The sequence below is a fragment of the Solanum lycopersicum genome, chromosome 9 (assembly GCF_036512215.1).
Source record: "Solanum lycopersicum chromosome 9, SLM_r2.1".
Classification (NCBI taxonomy): Eukaryota; Viridiplantae; Streptophyta; class Magnoliopsida; order Solanales; family Solanaceae; genus Solanum; species Solanum lycopersicum.
This window is the reverse complement of record NC_090808.1, coordinates 51,663,791-51,680,171: the sequence shown is the minus strand read 5'-3', so window position 1 is coordinate 51,680,171 and position 16,381 is coordinate 51,663,791. Positions and strand designations below refer to the sequence as shown.

The 16,381-nt window shown below is 35.2% G+C and overlaps 1 protein-coding gene across 3 annotated transcripts; it reads right to left on the bottom strand.

Annotated features, from left to right (window-relative positions):
* LOC101252113 (uncharacterized) lies at positions 1-11,028 on the bottom strand. Of its 3 annotated transcripts, none has more exons than XM_004247026.4 (13): positions 10,568-11,028; positions 9,816-10,488; positions 9,443-9,527; positions 9,252-9,341; positions 9,036-9,109; positions 3,737-3,821; positions 3,561-3,650; positions 2,243-2,373; positions 1,776-1,857; positions 1,657-1,704; positions 1,335-1,407; positions 1,125-1,228; positions 1-527 (listed from the first exon to the last, which is right to left on the bottom strand). In XM_004247026.4, exons 1-13 carry the CDS (start codon positions 10,746-10,748, stop codon positions 411-413), a joined length of 1,833 nt encoding a protein of 610 aa, XP_004247074.1. In that variant the 5' UTR covers positions 10,749-11,028; the 3' UTR covers positions 1-410. The 3 variants fall into 3 exon arrangements, with proteins under 3 accessions (XP_004247074.1, XP_010326289.1, XP_010326290.1); XM_010327987.4 differs by having other exon boundaries at positions 1,105-1,228; positions 10,568-10,969; XM_010327988.3 differs by having other exon boundaries at positions 1-144; positions 10,568-10,969.
* Positions 11,029-16,381: the final 5,353 nt, after the last annotated feature.

Sequence of the window (16,381 nt, the reverse complement as noted above, 5' to 3'; positions counted from 1 at the left end):
TATTCAAACACTATTCATTAAAACAACATATTAGACTACAATACAATACGATACATTATGAAACAACAAGTAACAACCGTTCCAAAAAAATGTCGTGTGCGCTAGCCAATGATGGTGAGCGGTGTCCAAGCTCCTAAATTTCATCTGTGGGACAAATTTCATTATGACAATGTTATGCACAAAGCAAATTTTGCGTTGTAGTACTACAACATTACACGCTAGTGTCAGAAAAAAGAAAAAAAAAGAAGGAAATATACAGGTGAATTTGTATCTAGTCAATTTTTTTAATAAAATCTTCATGGAATGTAGTGTACACATCTCAATATGTCATTTAAACGTCTGCAATTTTTTTTCCATGGACACCAGTTTTCGTGCTTCCGCTCTAAGGTTTTATATGCAACTCTGACAAACTACTCAACTTTAACCTTGACCTTCCATGAAAGGTACTTTCTGCTTTCCACTTTATATCTTTTCCATTCTCTAATGACTGCAAGAAGCACATGCAGTGAAACTGGCAGAAAGAATGGCTGCAACAAACAAAAGTAAACTTTTATTTCCTCCAACCCAAATTAATCTCCTCCTTGAATGCAAGTGATGGAATGAGAATAAAATACAAACTATAGCTACCATTTAAGAAACGATAGAATGTTAATCCCTAGTTACTCTTTAAAATGAAAGGAACACAGGTGGTGTTGACAAGTGCAAAATTAGTCATTTCTCATTCCATCACTTTCGTGTCGAAGGTAGAAATCCTTCAAGCAACAGCCCTCCCCCTTCAGCAGTTAACAAACATTAAATGTTATTTTCAAACACTTGCGCATTTAACAAATGCACGAGGAAAGAACCAATTGAATGGTGATATGCTGGTTGTCATTGTTGTGTTAACATAATTAAATAAACAGAAGACATGCAGAATCCTCATCTGCTTCACATGCATTTGTGACCACATCCTACCTTCGACACGAAAGTGGAAGTGGTAATAGTTAAGTGTAATGAATACAACATACTAAAAACAGATAAAACACCAAGTCAATGGAAGTGGAATCTTTTAGTTAATCATTAAAAGTACTAAAAGCTTGTAAAAACCGTGTCAATATATTATACTTTAGTGACATGAAGCTTACTGAATATACAGCAAAACAGTGTTCAAACGAGTAGTAGCTCACGGACATCATAGATGGATGATAAAAGGCATCCTCTGCTAATGCTCTTGCTTTTCTCGAGGAAACTGACAATCAACAAGAATAGTTTTTAGATTTTTATAAAGTGAAGCGCAGAGGAAATTATTAGTTGTAACCATGTCGATTACTAATACCAAAGTGAAGGAAACATACCAGCAGAAGCATCAGAATATCCTAAAGACACATTGCCTAGTGATAATTTTGCAGCTTCAAGAGAATACTTTACCTGAACAATTATTCAGAATTACGAGTGCTGACAATTTACCAATATGTATTGATAGGTGATGTAAAAAGAGTTCACCAATATGTTAAAACCATAAAATTCCATAAGTAACATGTCTTAATCAGCAAAAAAGATACTTTTTACTTTCATAAACTCAAGAAAAAGCCATATAAATAATTAGGTTCAAATAAATACTTTCTAAAGTGTAAGGGGAAGTTATATTTAAATTTCATGGTTGATTGAAACTCTAACCTGTTTTCCTATTTCATCCATGATTATCATCCTGGGAAGTGACTGAACCTGGATGGAGAAAAATTATCAACACCTAAAAGTATGAAGTAAGCAGAAAGGAGTTGCAGCTGATGACCCACCAATCGAGAAAGAGATCCAAGGGTGGTGCCACACTGAAGAAGATTGAAACATGTATGATGCCTAGATAACACATCCAACTCCCTACAAGAAGAGTTTTAGAATAATATATGATCAAATATATGCCCAAAGAATATATAAATCTAAATTGAAAAAAGCTGAATAAGAAGTGTCCATTGAAATCAAAGAATAGTTTTGCAAACAGAAAGCTGTATAAAACAACATAATACCAAGAAAAAACATTCAATCTCTGACTGCAACAAGGAGATGCTGACAGAAATCGAAGAAAGGCTGAATTTTCAGTAACTTAGTACAGTTAACATCCAATTTTAGATCAAAAAGAAATGGTTCCCATCAGATATCAATGTACATACATCAGCGGCTTAGTTTTATTAAAGACAATCATGCAATGTTTTTCGGCTATTTCCTATGTTCCATCTTGTTCATCTAAGCAGTATCTTAATCTTACCATTCTGCAAAGCCTTTGTCACTGGTTAAAAGTACAGATGTGGTGAATCCACCAGCGTAAAAGCTCTTAGACTTCAGACCAAATAGTTGACGCAACTGTCCCATGAAAACTTCAGAAATCATCTTCAAGTCCTGTTTCAGAGCATGCATTTCTCAATCTTAAGTAGTTAAATACCATCCAAAAAAAACCAAAGATATGGACATCACAGATGCTTTCTTTATTTCCCAAGCAAAATGTAAGGGGGTCCATTCTTTAGAGAATATGTCGTAGACATTGCCATATATCTTTTTTTTATTCAGTGAAAGTTGCAGTATATCCTCATGCCCTCTTACCAGTGTTATCAAAAGCGAAAAATCAAAAAAATTCTAAGGTCCGTTGGGGCTTTAAGCCGAAATAAAGTGTGGGACTTGATGAAACAGGCGCAAATGGAGGAAAAAAACAAACATGTGTGTTCTGTCCAAGATTAATAATACTAAGCATGCATAACAAACATATGGACAAAGAACTAGAAAAAAATTATGATAAAGTGAAATATCCATTGTTTAGTGTCGCTTCGTCAAAACACACTCATTGGCAAGGCAAAGTATGAACACACTGAAGTGCACATTAAGCAAAGCGGAGCGCTCAACATAGTTTGCGCCTTGCTTCAGGGATTAACCACACCTTTGACAATACTGCTTCTTACTCTAGTGTTAGGGGAAGAAATATATTGCACGATAGCAACATTATGCTCTACTTGCTTAGTAGACAAATAAACATAGGAAACACACCACAAGAAGTTCTCAAAAAGAATGAAGAAACCGGGAATCAATGTAGAAATTACTTCAATAGTGAGATAAGTTGATGTTGACAAAACCCATAGTAACAAAAATGAAGCTCCAAACCTCCAACTTGCTAAAGTTGACGAGAATAACTTATAACTCTGTTTCTCTTTTGGGTTTATCATCAAAACATATTGTGAATGTGAAATCTCTCACACATGCATGCAAGCACAGACATATTCAGCTACACAAACATGCCTAATATACCCAACTTGCCAAAGCAACAAATTGAAGTGGAACTAAATAGACCTATGGACAAGACTGTAGGCGCAGATGACAAAGCACAAATAACAGAAAAAATACAACAAACTAAAACCCATGTGAATAATGCATGATATCAGCAGTGTCACACCTCCCTTTCCTCATCAGAAAAAGAAAGTCCTCAAAGAAAAAGAATGGCCATGTCACATAACTGTATATTCTCAAAATCCTTTCTCAATGAGGCTCATTCATCTTGACTTTTAAACTGTTAGACACCATAAGGAGAGGCTCCTTACCTCAGAGGAAATTTTGTGCTTGGAAAGATGTTGCATTTGAAAATTCTCTACACAGGCCGGTGGATTCCAAACAATAATACCTCCCCACATCTGGAATCAACTGTATTAAACTGCATGATAATATATAAAATGGCGGACACAGATAGGAACATCGAGACAACAAATTTAATACTCACCGGAGATATAAAACCATTTGTCATGGAAATCTCTCCATTTGGCAACTGCAACTTTAGAGGGCACTCTTTTGCAGATGGCACATATCTGGCATTGATAAAAAAAAGGTTACTATATTTTGCTAAAAAACAATTTGGCAAACAATGTGAATATACAAACTATGAGCACCACCCTTCATCCCATAAAATGGACGGTTGCCTCAATTCAAACAAGAAAGAAAAGAAAAAACTTAGTTACATAATTTGTGCCAAAAAACTCCTACATCTAATTGCTCTTTTTGTTTTCTAATACATTTCTATCGTTACTTCAATCTCACGTATAATATCCCCCACTATATCAGCATGTTGAATACTTGTTCCTTTGAAATGTTTCCAATTCCTTGCTTTCCAAATATGATAAACCATGCCCCCGATAGGGCTTCTATCACTTCCTTCTTGAACTTCTTCCAATGCTTCTTTCTGATCATCTCCAAATTAAGACTCAAGTCTGTTGCAGGCATAGGGGTGTTAGTCCAGCTTATGAGTGCTGTCCTCACCCTTGTAACATATTCACATTGTACAAACAAATGCTTATTTGTTTCCAATACTGCCTCTTGACATAGGCAGCACTCAGTAGTAGCAACTTGTATATTCATATGCATCAGCCTTTCTTTAGTGAGTAGCCTCGTCTGTGTTGCTAGCCACATGATAAATCTTTGTCTTGGCAGTGATACAGAGTTCCAGATTAGTTCTGAAGTTACCAGCTTTTCTCTATGGCCCAAGAATGCAAGATATCCACTTGTTATTGAGTTTCACCAATAGCAGTAAGGTTGAGTTGCCCTTGCGTATACCAGTGCTATGTTTTGATCTTTAAGGCATTGAGTTTCCTCCAATACCAACTACTATCAGCAGGAGCTATATGATCCCAAAAATTACATGTTTTGATGTATACACCATGCACCCATTTCACCCATAGGGTCTCCTTCCATACAAGAATCTGCCAAACTAGCTCACCTACAGATGCTTCATTCCAGTTCCCACACCCCTTGATATTTAACCACCCTGCACTTTAGGAAATCATACGCTGTCCCATGAAACCAATGAAACTTTCCTCTTCTCACCATTATTACCCCATAGATACTCTCAACACTTCTTATCAACCTCCTTAACTACAGCCTGAGGGAGTATGAGGGCGAGTTGTTTAGCATAGGTGGTTTTGATCCTGTGTGTTAACTTTTCTACCAGCTGATGACACTCCATTTTCCCCCATCTTTTGGATGTGAGTGGGAGTCCCAGATATCTGATGGGAAAGGATCCTTCTGTAAAACCAGTTATAAACAGAAGCTACTCTTTAACCTCTTCTGTCGCTCCTGCTACAAAAAAACAGGACTTCTCCATGTTTGCCACCAGCCCTGTGGTAGCACTAGAATGCATCAATGCTTCCTTTACTCTAGTGACTGAGTTTACCTATTCTTTACAAAAGATCATCAGATCATCAACAAAAATTAGATGATTTAGTGTTAGAGTTGCACATAGGATGAAACTTAAACTCTGGTAAGCTTGACATGCTTTTGAGTACTCTTGAGAGGTACATGATTAGTACAAATAACAAAGGTGAAACAGGGTCTCAGGGTCTCCTTGCCTCAGTCATCTCTTTCCTTCAAAATAACCATGGCCTACCCCATTGATTCTGACATTATACTTTGGAGTGGATACGCAGACCATTATCCACTAAATAAATCTTTCTGGAAATCCAAATCCTTCCTGTTAGAGCTTCTAGAAATTCCCAGCTCACCATATCATAGACCTTACTGAGGTCAATTTTCATCAAACACCTAGGAGTAGTCTTCCTACTGTAGTGCCTTAACAGATCATGCATGCCGTATCAGTATATTATGGGTCATTGATCTCCCCTGCACAAATGCAGCTTGATTGTCTGCTACTAAAAGACTCACAACATTCTTCAGTCTAGTACAGATCATTTTTGAGATACATTTATACAGTACATTAGAGCAAGCAATAGGTCTAAATTGGCTGGCCTGTTCTGGTGAATCTACCATGGGTATAAGTGCAATATTTGTAGCATCCACTTGCCTCAAAAGCTTCCCATTTTGGAATAACTCTAATAATGCTATGTCTCTCCCCACTATCCCCCATGCTTCTTTACAAAAACCACTACCATAACCATCAGGGTCAGGGCTTTTTGTTTGATCAATCTTCATCATGGACCATTTCACATATTCCTCAGTAAAAGGCTCCAATAGTTGCATTTGGTGCTCCATGTCTAGTACAGGTTCATTTTTTAATAGTCTCATTAGTTTTCAGCCTTGTAGTTATTTTCTCACCTACGAGTTGTTTGTAGAATCAACAAATATCTCAGAAATTTCCTCTGGATCAGTCCCCCATTGTCCATTTGCATCCATCATTTGGGTGGTAGCCAGCTTTAGTCTCTTATGCTTTATAACGGAGAAGAAATACCTGGTATTATCATCACCTAATTTGAGCCATGTCAATTACTTTGCTACTGCAATATACCTCTGATAAATAAGATATGTGCTTGAAATTTGTGTATCTCTTCTCTATTCCCTGCAGGTCTATATTCATTGGCTGCTACTGCAACTTTACTTGTTCCTGCTTGGGCATTTCCAGGTTTTATCTACCTCATGCATTATGTTGCTGAACTGTTGTGAGTTAAACCTCTGCATTATTTGCAACCCTGGAAAGACACTCCATGTCCTTCAATCACTACCCTAAGACACTCCCTGTCCTTCAATCACCACCCTCTTGAACTCAGGTAGTTTCCCCATGCATTACAATACAAAAAAGAGCTTTTATTCCTTTTACTCTCTTCTGTGCTGTTTATCTTAATTGGACAATGGTCACATATGCCTTTAGGTAAAAATATAGTCTTACTCGACGGCATTGTAGTTTGTCATTCATCATTAATCAAAGCCCAATCTATTTTTGAATAAACTCTACCTGCACCTCCTTTGTCACTCCAGGTGTATTGATTGCCTTGATGAGGAAGTTTAATCAAAACCATAGTCATCTATGCAATTTGTAAAGTCCATCACCTCTGTTAGAGAGACAGGATTGCCATCTATCCTATCTATCCTGTCCTTAGTATGTAGTACAGCATTAAAATCCCCCAACATAAGCCATGGTTTCTTGTGTGATCTATGTATGGTCTATAAAATTGATCACAATTCCTTCCTCTCTTCTCTTGTATTGAAAGCATACACAAAAGACACTATTAAAATAGTTTCTGAGGTATACATTCTACTTCACAAGTTATTTCTTGGCCTAACTCATGGACTAGTCTTACTGAGTACTAATCAGGCCTCCAAACAACAATTATTCCCCCTTTATAATGTTTCTCCAAATTATGGACATAATTCCATCCTCCAAACATGCTTACAATTTTATCCATACTATTTTTTTTGACTTTTGTTTCCAACAAACCTATCAGACCTACTTGTTCCTTATTGCAAAGGAGCTTAACCTCCTTTTGTTTATTAGGCCATTCAAGCCCCTAACATTCCAGCTAAGAAGGCAAACCATTCCCAGTGCTTGGGATGAGGTTGCCTTCCTCATTCAGTCCTTCCCTATTTCTGCTTACCATGCCTTTAGATGAACTACTAGCATCATTCCCATTCTGATAAGCATGAGCCACCCTTCTTGGAGTGATCCAGCCTTCTTTGTCTGCTTCCTGTGACGAGTCCTTTCTTCCTTTTACTATCTGGGATTCTGAAATTTTTGCTTGTTCCATACTTGTTATCTTTTTCTGATACTCCTTTTCCTTTACTGTTTCCTGCCATCCTTTGTCCTGGAACTTGAGTGGTCTCCTCTTTTTGTGGTAGATCCTTCTTCTTATTCTCTTTTCTTGGCATATTTTTCTTCCTGCAAATCTCCTCTGAGTGACCATATTTCTTACAATATGTACACAGGGTTGACTTCCATTCATATGTCAATTTTATTTTTATTTTTTGAGAAAATTCATATGTCACTTTTTGTTCTATCAGTTGCCCCTTTTCATTCCTGAAGTTTATTATATCGGGAAGTGCAGCATTCATGTCGACCTCCACCATGAGTCTAGCAAAATTCAATCCAATTTTTCTCTCAGTATTTTGGTCCACCATTAGAGGTTTCCCAATTAAACTTCCTAGCTTACTCAATCCTTTTGGACTCCAATATTTAAAATCCAGGCGAGGAAGCTTGATCCAAGTAGGCACCGTGTGCAGTTCTTCTCTTGAAAAATCCATATCGGCATGCCAAGCCTTTACGATGAATGGCTTACTATCTAAGTGGTAGATTCCAGCTTGAATAACCTCATGCTGCCCTATTTCTGTATCAGTTCGCACCATAACAACTCCATTCATCAGCATAACAATTTTGTTTATACCATGTTGTCCCCAAATTCTTTGAATAAATCCCTTAAACACTTCAAATGGAGGATGTGCTCCCGAAACATAACAAACAACTGAGTTTTTCCAGTACTCTACCTCAGAGCTTATATCATTAAGCTCAATTTCTACATAAGTAGACTTACCTTAATTTGTTGGAGCAACATACTCCAGTTTAAATCCAGCATTGACCACCTTGCTTATGTTAAAATTATCCCAGATTGAGTTCTTCGTAGTTGGTTCAGCCATCATCTCCTCCATTTCACCTGCCCAGGATTTCCTCCCAGTGCTTGGTGATTTCCCGCTTACATTTGCAGATTCCGTATTTTCCTCCCATAACTGTTGGGCCTCAATGCTTTCCAGTGTTTTTACTTGATTCACTCCCCCCATCTCAGATCTGATACCTCCAGATGTTTCTACGCTCCTTTCCAGAATGGTTTTACTTGTTCCTCCCTTCACTTGCAATGCAGTTACTGTTACATTGGTTTGTGGAACCTTAGGAGTTAAACGAGCTGCTTCTTTTCCCCTCTGAGTTTCTTCAATCCTCTCCTGCTTCCTTAGCCATTATAGCTTTCAAAGATGGAGTTCGAGTCCTTTTGCCCATGGCAGGCGCACTTTAGACTAACGTGCACCGATAGAGAGAGTTGCACAGGATTGGGCAGAATCCTCAAAGAATAATCAATATAGAATATAGTGGGGCTTCTCTTTTGCCTAAAAAGTATATTCAATTCAACAAGTTCCAATAAAAATGAAGGGAGAAAAACACTTTAACGAGTAGATGCTATGCTAATGATATTCAATATACTGTACTGTCAGTTCACAGATATCAAAGCATACAAAGTTAACAATCAATATCGGTGATAGATGTTCTTCAAATGAAATATCCATTAAGAAAAGCTGTTAATGAATCAAAAGCATACAACACAAAATGCAGGACTTTTGACCGCCCTCCAGCTGCTGTTGAAGTATCCAAGTGCCATTCATTTGAATTTACCTACAAAACTCGGAGATTATACAAATCAGGATGTTGGTTGCTGTCCTTTCCTTTTCTTTGAGAGGTTCGGTGGGGGGCTTTATTTGATACTTTAACCGTCAATAAGAATGTCAGATTCATAGTAGTCATTGAGTTAACTTACAAAGAAAGGAAGATCTTTTGTACTGAAAATATAGCTACCCTGTGTGTCATCCCAATATGAATATGAAGACTTTGGAGTATGATATAGAACCTGCAATACAAAAGAGCTCCAATTATAAGCTCAAAGGAACCAAAGAAAAGATATACCCTAAATCCTTAAGTGGTATAAGAATGTAAGGCTAGACAGTAAACCTGGCTTTCCACACTAATGTCAGCTACTGGTCTTAAAGCATCGACCACGGGAGCCAGCAGAATCTCATCTAACTCCTTAAAATCCCTGCAGATAGATGATAGTATTTTAAATGAGTTCATACATAATATGTTTGATTCGGTATCAGCTGAACAAGGATAAACATACAACATTCATAAAATATGAACTTTAGCAACACAAAGTAAGCTACTAAAAACATTAACCAATACATACTACATCGTCAATTCAAAAAAAGTAACTGAAACACCACACCATGACACGAAAAACCAATTATAGGCTCCATTATTTGCATTAAGAAACAATGTGTAAGTAACTTAGGATTTTGGTAATTAAAAAGAGAAATGAGATGATTACCAATCATAAACCCAATCATGTGGATCAGAATTCAAAAGACTGAAAGAAAGCACGACCTTGCCATCTGCACCTACTGGCATGAATTCCCCTCGAATTGATCCTTCTTCCTTCCCACCATTCACAAACACTTTGATAAAAATCTCTGCCATTTTCTCAATAGCTTTCTCTACGGAATCATTTCCTACTATCCAAGCATGCCTATATTTTCCAACAACAATTCTAACGTCCTCCTGCTTCCTATTTATCACCACAACCGTATAAACCTTCCTACTCGTACTATCCAATACTGACTCCAAATACTCATCAAAATCCTCATCATGATCATTCACCTTATCAAATCCATTCAACATACCACACTGCCATTTACCGTTGCCATTTCCACTTTCCCTGTGAATACAGTTGGAATTGGAATCAATTGTTACAGCCACAGTGACATTGTTCCCACACGTACCACAAGGTGGAGAATTTTCTGAGGTCAGTTTTTGCATATGAGAATCGATCAAAAGCCCAAGCTCATTTACAGCAGTAATCTCATCGAAGTTCACAAAAACAGCTTGAAATTGGCAAGGGAACACCGAATGATTCTTCTCCATTTCCGTTGAAAGTAAATCTATGTCTTCAAAAGGCAATGGTGCTCGGTAAATCTCTATGGACTTAAGTAAGAAAGGCAAAGCTGTAATAAAAGAAAATATTGTTGAAGAATTGAAATACACAGAAAAAGATACATAAATGGATGAAGAGATTAGGAATACCGATGAGAAAAGAGATGAAGACAGTGAGAGTGAGAAATAAACGCTTCAATCCAGGCTTTGTTTTACGCATGGTTTTAGGGTCGAAATTTTCCACTTCGGACTTAGTGTTTAGTGGATCGGAGGAAGTTGTTGCTTCAGAGATCTCCGCCATGGCTGAATCCTGAGAAGCTCCTTCCGGCATCACAGTGTGAATTGAGAAATTAAGGGATAGGTGTAAGTCTTGTGTTTGTTTCCGGTGATAGATTGGCAAACTTTCTAATCTTTTATAAAATACGAAAAGCACACTTCTATAATTCAATAAGTTATTTCAAAAGAAAAAGAATCAGGAATCTTTTTATCTTTTTCTTTCCTCTCTTTGTTTTCTTTTTCTTAAAAAATTCAGAAATCCGTCTATCTTCCTTTATTATCTTCTCTCTGATTGACTATCTTTATCTCTATTTTTATTATTTTCCTCCTCCTCTCCTATCGTTACTCTCTCATCTTTCTGAACTAAAATCGTATTCGACTAAAAATGAGTAAATTATTTTTTTTGAAATATTTTACAATTTTTGAAGTGTTTTTCTTGGATTAATGAACAATAAAACGTTCTATAAATGTAAAAATTGGATAATCGATTTAATGGTGTCTATTATTAATTATTTTTGAAAGAAAATCAACCAATCCAAAAAATCCTCATTTGAGAAAATGTATGTATTGTTAACATTCAGTGAAAAGTCATTTTTTGTTGCTTTTGTTGTTCTTTTTGTGGCCATTTTGTTGATAAGATTTTCGAAATATAGTCTTGTTCAGTTGTCCAACATATATTCCATTTGTTGAAAGATGTATCATGTGTTGCCACATTTTAGTGATATGTTGGTGCATATTTCAACATTTATCATATGTTGTAACATCTCACTTATGCGTTATGGCAACAAAATGGTCATCTGTGGCAACATAAGATTCATCTGTGGCAACTTAGAATTCATCCGTGACAACATAAGAATCATCTGTGGCAACTTAGGATTCATCTGTGACAACATAAGATTCATCTATGGCAACGTAGGATTCATCAGTGACAACATAAAATTCATCCGTGGCAATATAAGATCCATATGTGTCAACATATGATTTACATGTGGCAACACAAATTTCATTTGTGGCAACATAATGTTAATTTATGCCAAGAGACTATCCATCTGTGGCAACATAATGTTAATATTATTTACGGAAAAGGACCTAAAATATCCTTGAAGTATTGAAAATGGTATAAAATTACTCTCCATCCACCTATTGGCTCCAAAATGCCCTTCTCATCTACCTATTGGCTCCAAAATACCATTGTCATCCACCTTTGGATTCAAAATTGGCCACTTACTTATTTTTTTAAAAATTAAACTCGTTAAATATTTTTTAAAATACGTGGCGTTCAACTATTGGTTATAGTTTAATTAATATAATTCATAAACGAACCCACTACTCACTCATTACTAACTAACCCCACCCAATTAATAACCCAATTATAATATCAAAATCGCCATAAACACGATGAAATTATAGATTCCTGAAAAATGACATCCAAAATTAAATTAAATTTAGCTTGAGCCGCTTATTTAGGAGGACACTTACAATAGAATTCTCTTTCAAGATTTAATTAGAAATTTATGATTAAAGGTAAAGAAGTAATACATCCCGAATTAATTCATGCGCTTTTTTTTTAATATAACTTTATAAATAGTTGTGATTTGTTTTAAAACCTTTAATATATTATTTTTAAAAAAATTTACCTATGAAGTAAAATCACATAATTGAGACGTAAGAATAATTAAGATGAACATAGTCAGACTTTTAAGTTTATCGGTAATTTTTATTTAAAAACTTGAATGTATGGTAATTTACTTCTATAGATATTTTTACCTCAAATTTTAAAAAACACTTAATTGGCAGTAGCTTTTCTGTTGTTACATTAATAAAGTGACGGATTTATTAAATTTGGAGGGGTTTAGTTAGTAATGGATGGGTAGTGGATTGATTTATAAATTATACTAATAAGTTAAATCATAACAAATAGTTTAGCGTCACGTATTTAAAAAAATATTTAAATAGTTTAAATTTAAAACCGTTAAATAAGTGATCAATTTTGAACCAAAAGGTGGATGACAAGGGTATTTTGGAGCCAATAGGTGGGTGGAGGGTAATTTTGTATCATTTCCAGTACATTGAGGATATTTTAAGCCCTTTTCCATATTATTTATAATGAATTGAAAAGTCTCAATCTTTTTAATTTGTCTTATAGATGAAATGATACAAGAAGCTTCATATATAACAACAAATCAATCTTTTATTGGTCTTACATCCTCTTCTAACATCAAATGCTCTTTTTTTTCTATGTAAAGAATGTGAGCAGCAATATGATTATTTTATTAGTCGTGTTAAAAAACTCACTGATATTTTTACGGAAATGTCTTATAATGTTGATGTCCAAAGATTCAAGAAGAATTCACAGCCTCTGAAGTTTAGGAGGTTGAAAAACCCACACACTTTCTACAATTAGTGAGAAGAAGGAGAAAAAGAAGAAGGAAAAGAAAGAGAAAGAGAAGAAGGAAAAGGAGAAGCTAAAGCAGAAGAAGGAGGATAAGAAGAAGGAGAACGATAAGAAGAATAAGGAGAAGGAGAAGCGGAAAGAAAAAGCGAAAAAGAAAGAGAAGAAAGTCAAAGTCGTCATTTGTGATCTGAAGCGACAATATCCATTTGAAGGTTTTAACATTGACGGCGAGAGTCCAACTGTAATAATGACATCCTTCTCGCAATGGATAAACGAGGATCTTTACAAACATCATGCAAAAAAGTAAGGTCGTTCAACTATTATTAGTATTTCTTCTTGTTGTCCACTAAATAATTATTAATAATAATTACACAATCGCGGAAGAGACAAGGACGATCACTACTTCGCAAATTGCTCAAAACTTGATTTTGTAGTTGCACTTCCAAAGAATAAGGACTAGTTCTACATAATGTCTCAACCCTATAAGTGTTGGACTGATGAGATAAATACATGCCCACTTTTATGTTTGATTAATACATGGATATATGCAAATAAATTTATATAGAGATACACTTGTTTGATGCATCTGTGCAGTATGTGGATATCATTTCTTACTATTTGCGCAAGAAGTCGAAGCAACAACATAGTCATTCTAAATATTGATATGTCATTACTAGTTGTTTTTTCAAAACATATATTGACAATGCTAGTGAATATGAGAATAAAATCGTTGGCATAATGGAAGGATTTGTTATACCTTGTGGATTGCCTTGGCACTTGACAGATGATGTTTATGTCCCTATAAATAGTAAAGTGGAATTCTATTGGGTCTTGAAAGTCGTTGCATTGAAGGAACAATGTATAAAAATATATGATTCCATGTCCTTATCCAGGTCTAATAGAAAATTGTCCTCCGAGCTTCAAAAGTTGTCTACAATGTTGCCAAAGTACCTTGAGTTAAGTGGATTTTTTGAGCAAAAAGAGTGAACCAACTGGTCAGTTCTTGAATGTTATCAAGGAAAGAACAAATCTCACCCATTCGAAGTTAGACATGTTACTGGTATTGCCCAACAAAAAAAACAGTAGTATGTAAGTATCACAATATTTTTTTTGTCCTATGACTTTCGAAAAATGTAATGTTATTATATTTTCTAATTAATGATATACCATGCAGAGATTGTGAATTTTTTGTTGCTGCATACGCTGAGTTTTTGAGTGATGGAGTAGAAGTACCATCTTGTGGAATTAGTGCTGACACCTTTCGCATGAGATGATTCACTCCTATGGAATTATGGAATTTTAAAGGCTCGGAATGGCTATGTTAGTGACAATAAAGACCCACAGAGGCCTAGACCTAAAAAGGCAAAGATCGATGAAATATTGTGGTTACCACAATATCATTGTGAATTAACTTTTTGTTGATAAGTTGTATAAAACAGTTGGTGAAGTGTAACGATCCAAAAAAAATTGAATAAAAAGGTACTTAAGGTGATTTAATTATTAAGAAAAATCTAAAATTTTAAGAGCATAATGGCCTTTTCACGTATTAATTAAAATAAATAAGATTTGTATTAATCTAATTTAAATCCTATTTGGCTAAGTCTTGAATTTAGTCTCCTAATCCTAATAACACACACTCTCTCTCTCTCTCACGTTCTCCATATCTCTCTCTCATGTTGATTTCTGCCAAAAATAATTTCAAGAACTGAAAATACATCAAGAGTTATTCACACTTGAAGAACTCACAAGAATTTTCAAGTATAAGACAAAGTAATCAAAACGTCAAGGCTAAGAGAGGTTTGTCGAGTGAGGTGTACGTTAAAGTAAATTGGGCGTGAGTTGGAGGAGTTTTCGGGCAGCAACATCAGCGTTTGAACATCGATTAAGGTATGAGTTTCTTCTCTCTTGGTCCCTTTCTCAAGAGACCCCTTAGTCCACTGTTGCAACATATATAACAATATGTTGAAAACGCGAATGCAAATTATTAAAAAATTGTAGGTACCCAGATCAGAAGATAACGAATTGATTTTAAATAACCATTAATTTTACTTACAAGAAACAATGGTGTATAACCTAATCGCTTATGAAGTAATTCCAATTGAAACAAAATAAAATTTGGTCCACTAGTTACAGATTAGGCAAATCTGATTCAAGAAGAAGAAAGCACAAGTACTAGCAGCGAAGACCCGCAACGTACGAAAATAAGGAGAAGAAGAAGATGATGATGAAGAGAGCGGGAAGAAAGGCAAGCAAGCAGGCAAAGACGAGAGCATAAGAAGAAGAAGAATACGACGGGTGGAGGCAGGGGGAAGATCTTTTATTTCCTCTTTTGGCTCGATATTTTCCACCAAAATTGATTAAATTAGGTTTAGTCAATTTACCCTTTTACCCCTCATTTAATTCCCAACAAAAGTTGGTTAAATTAGATATTGTGAAATTACCCTTTTATCCTTCATTTAATTCAGTGGACCAAATTGTCAACTTATAAACTTGAGGGCAACTTCACAATATTTAATCATTAATCACATAATTGTTACCTACACTCAATACTTAAGACTTATGTCACCACCCATTTATTTTAAAAACTTATTGTCACCATTTTTTAAAATCTCGTGTAAATTTATATGGCGAAGATGAAATAAAGAAAAGCTCTTTGTCACTATTTGTCAAACAGTAACAAATACCAATATTATTTACGCCTTAGCTCAGTCGGTGAATTTTTAACTTTTTTTTAAAAAAAAAGTTTGTTTTAAAGACTAATTTGAATATGTTATAAAATGAAGTATATAAAATTAAATAACAAAGATATGGAGACAAAGGGCAGTAATGTTTTTCTTTCAATATTTTTTAATTTTTCAATGTGTTTATATCTACATATGACTATATATAGAAAATACCTAATCCTTCAAAGCCATGAAAGAGATCTCTTAAAGTCATAATGAAATCACTTAAATCTTTTGAAGTCATGAAGTGTGAATTTCATACATGTCATCCATATTTTATTATTTACACCACTACCGTTTGGATGTCCATATATATAATAAAATCTAGAAGAACAAAAGAGAGTGTGCACAGTTATTCTTAATACGCATTGTTTGTTGTCTCATTAAAAACCTTATCAAGAAAAAATCTAGTGGGATAAAAATCTTGATTAAAAAAAAAAGAGTGTAGCGCGTATTTACTTCGCCTGATGAAAACATCATTTAATATCTAGAAGACGATGCATTTCAATTTTGTATCTTAATTTTTCAAAGGTTGAAGTTGGCAATGCCTTAGTGAACATATCTGCTAAA

What these genes read in the sequence shown, in the direction of transcription:
- LOC101252113 (XM_010327987.4), bottom strand. Translation starts at nt 10,748, where the DNA reads ATGCCGGAAGGAGCTTCTCAGGATTCAGCCATGGCGGAGATCTCTGAA. An exon ending in ACATTAGTGTGGAAAGCCAG is followed by an intron (nt 9,342 to 9,442) that starts GTTTACTGTCTA and finishes TTTGTATTGCAG; the next exon opens with GTTCTATATCATACTCCAAA. An exon ending in TGGATGAAATAGGAAAACAG is followed by an intron (nt 1,408 to 1,656) that starts GTTAGAGTTTCA and finishes ATAATTGTTCAG; the next exon opens with GTAAAGTATTCTCTTGAAGC.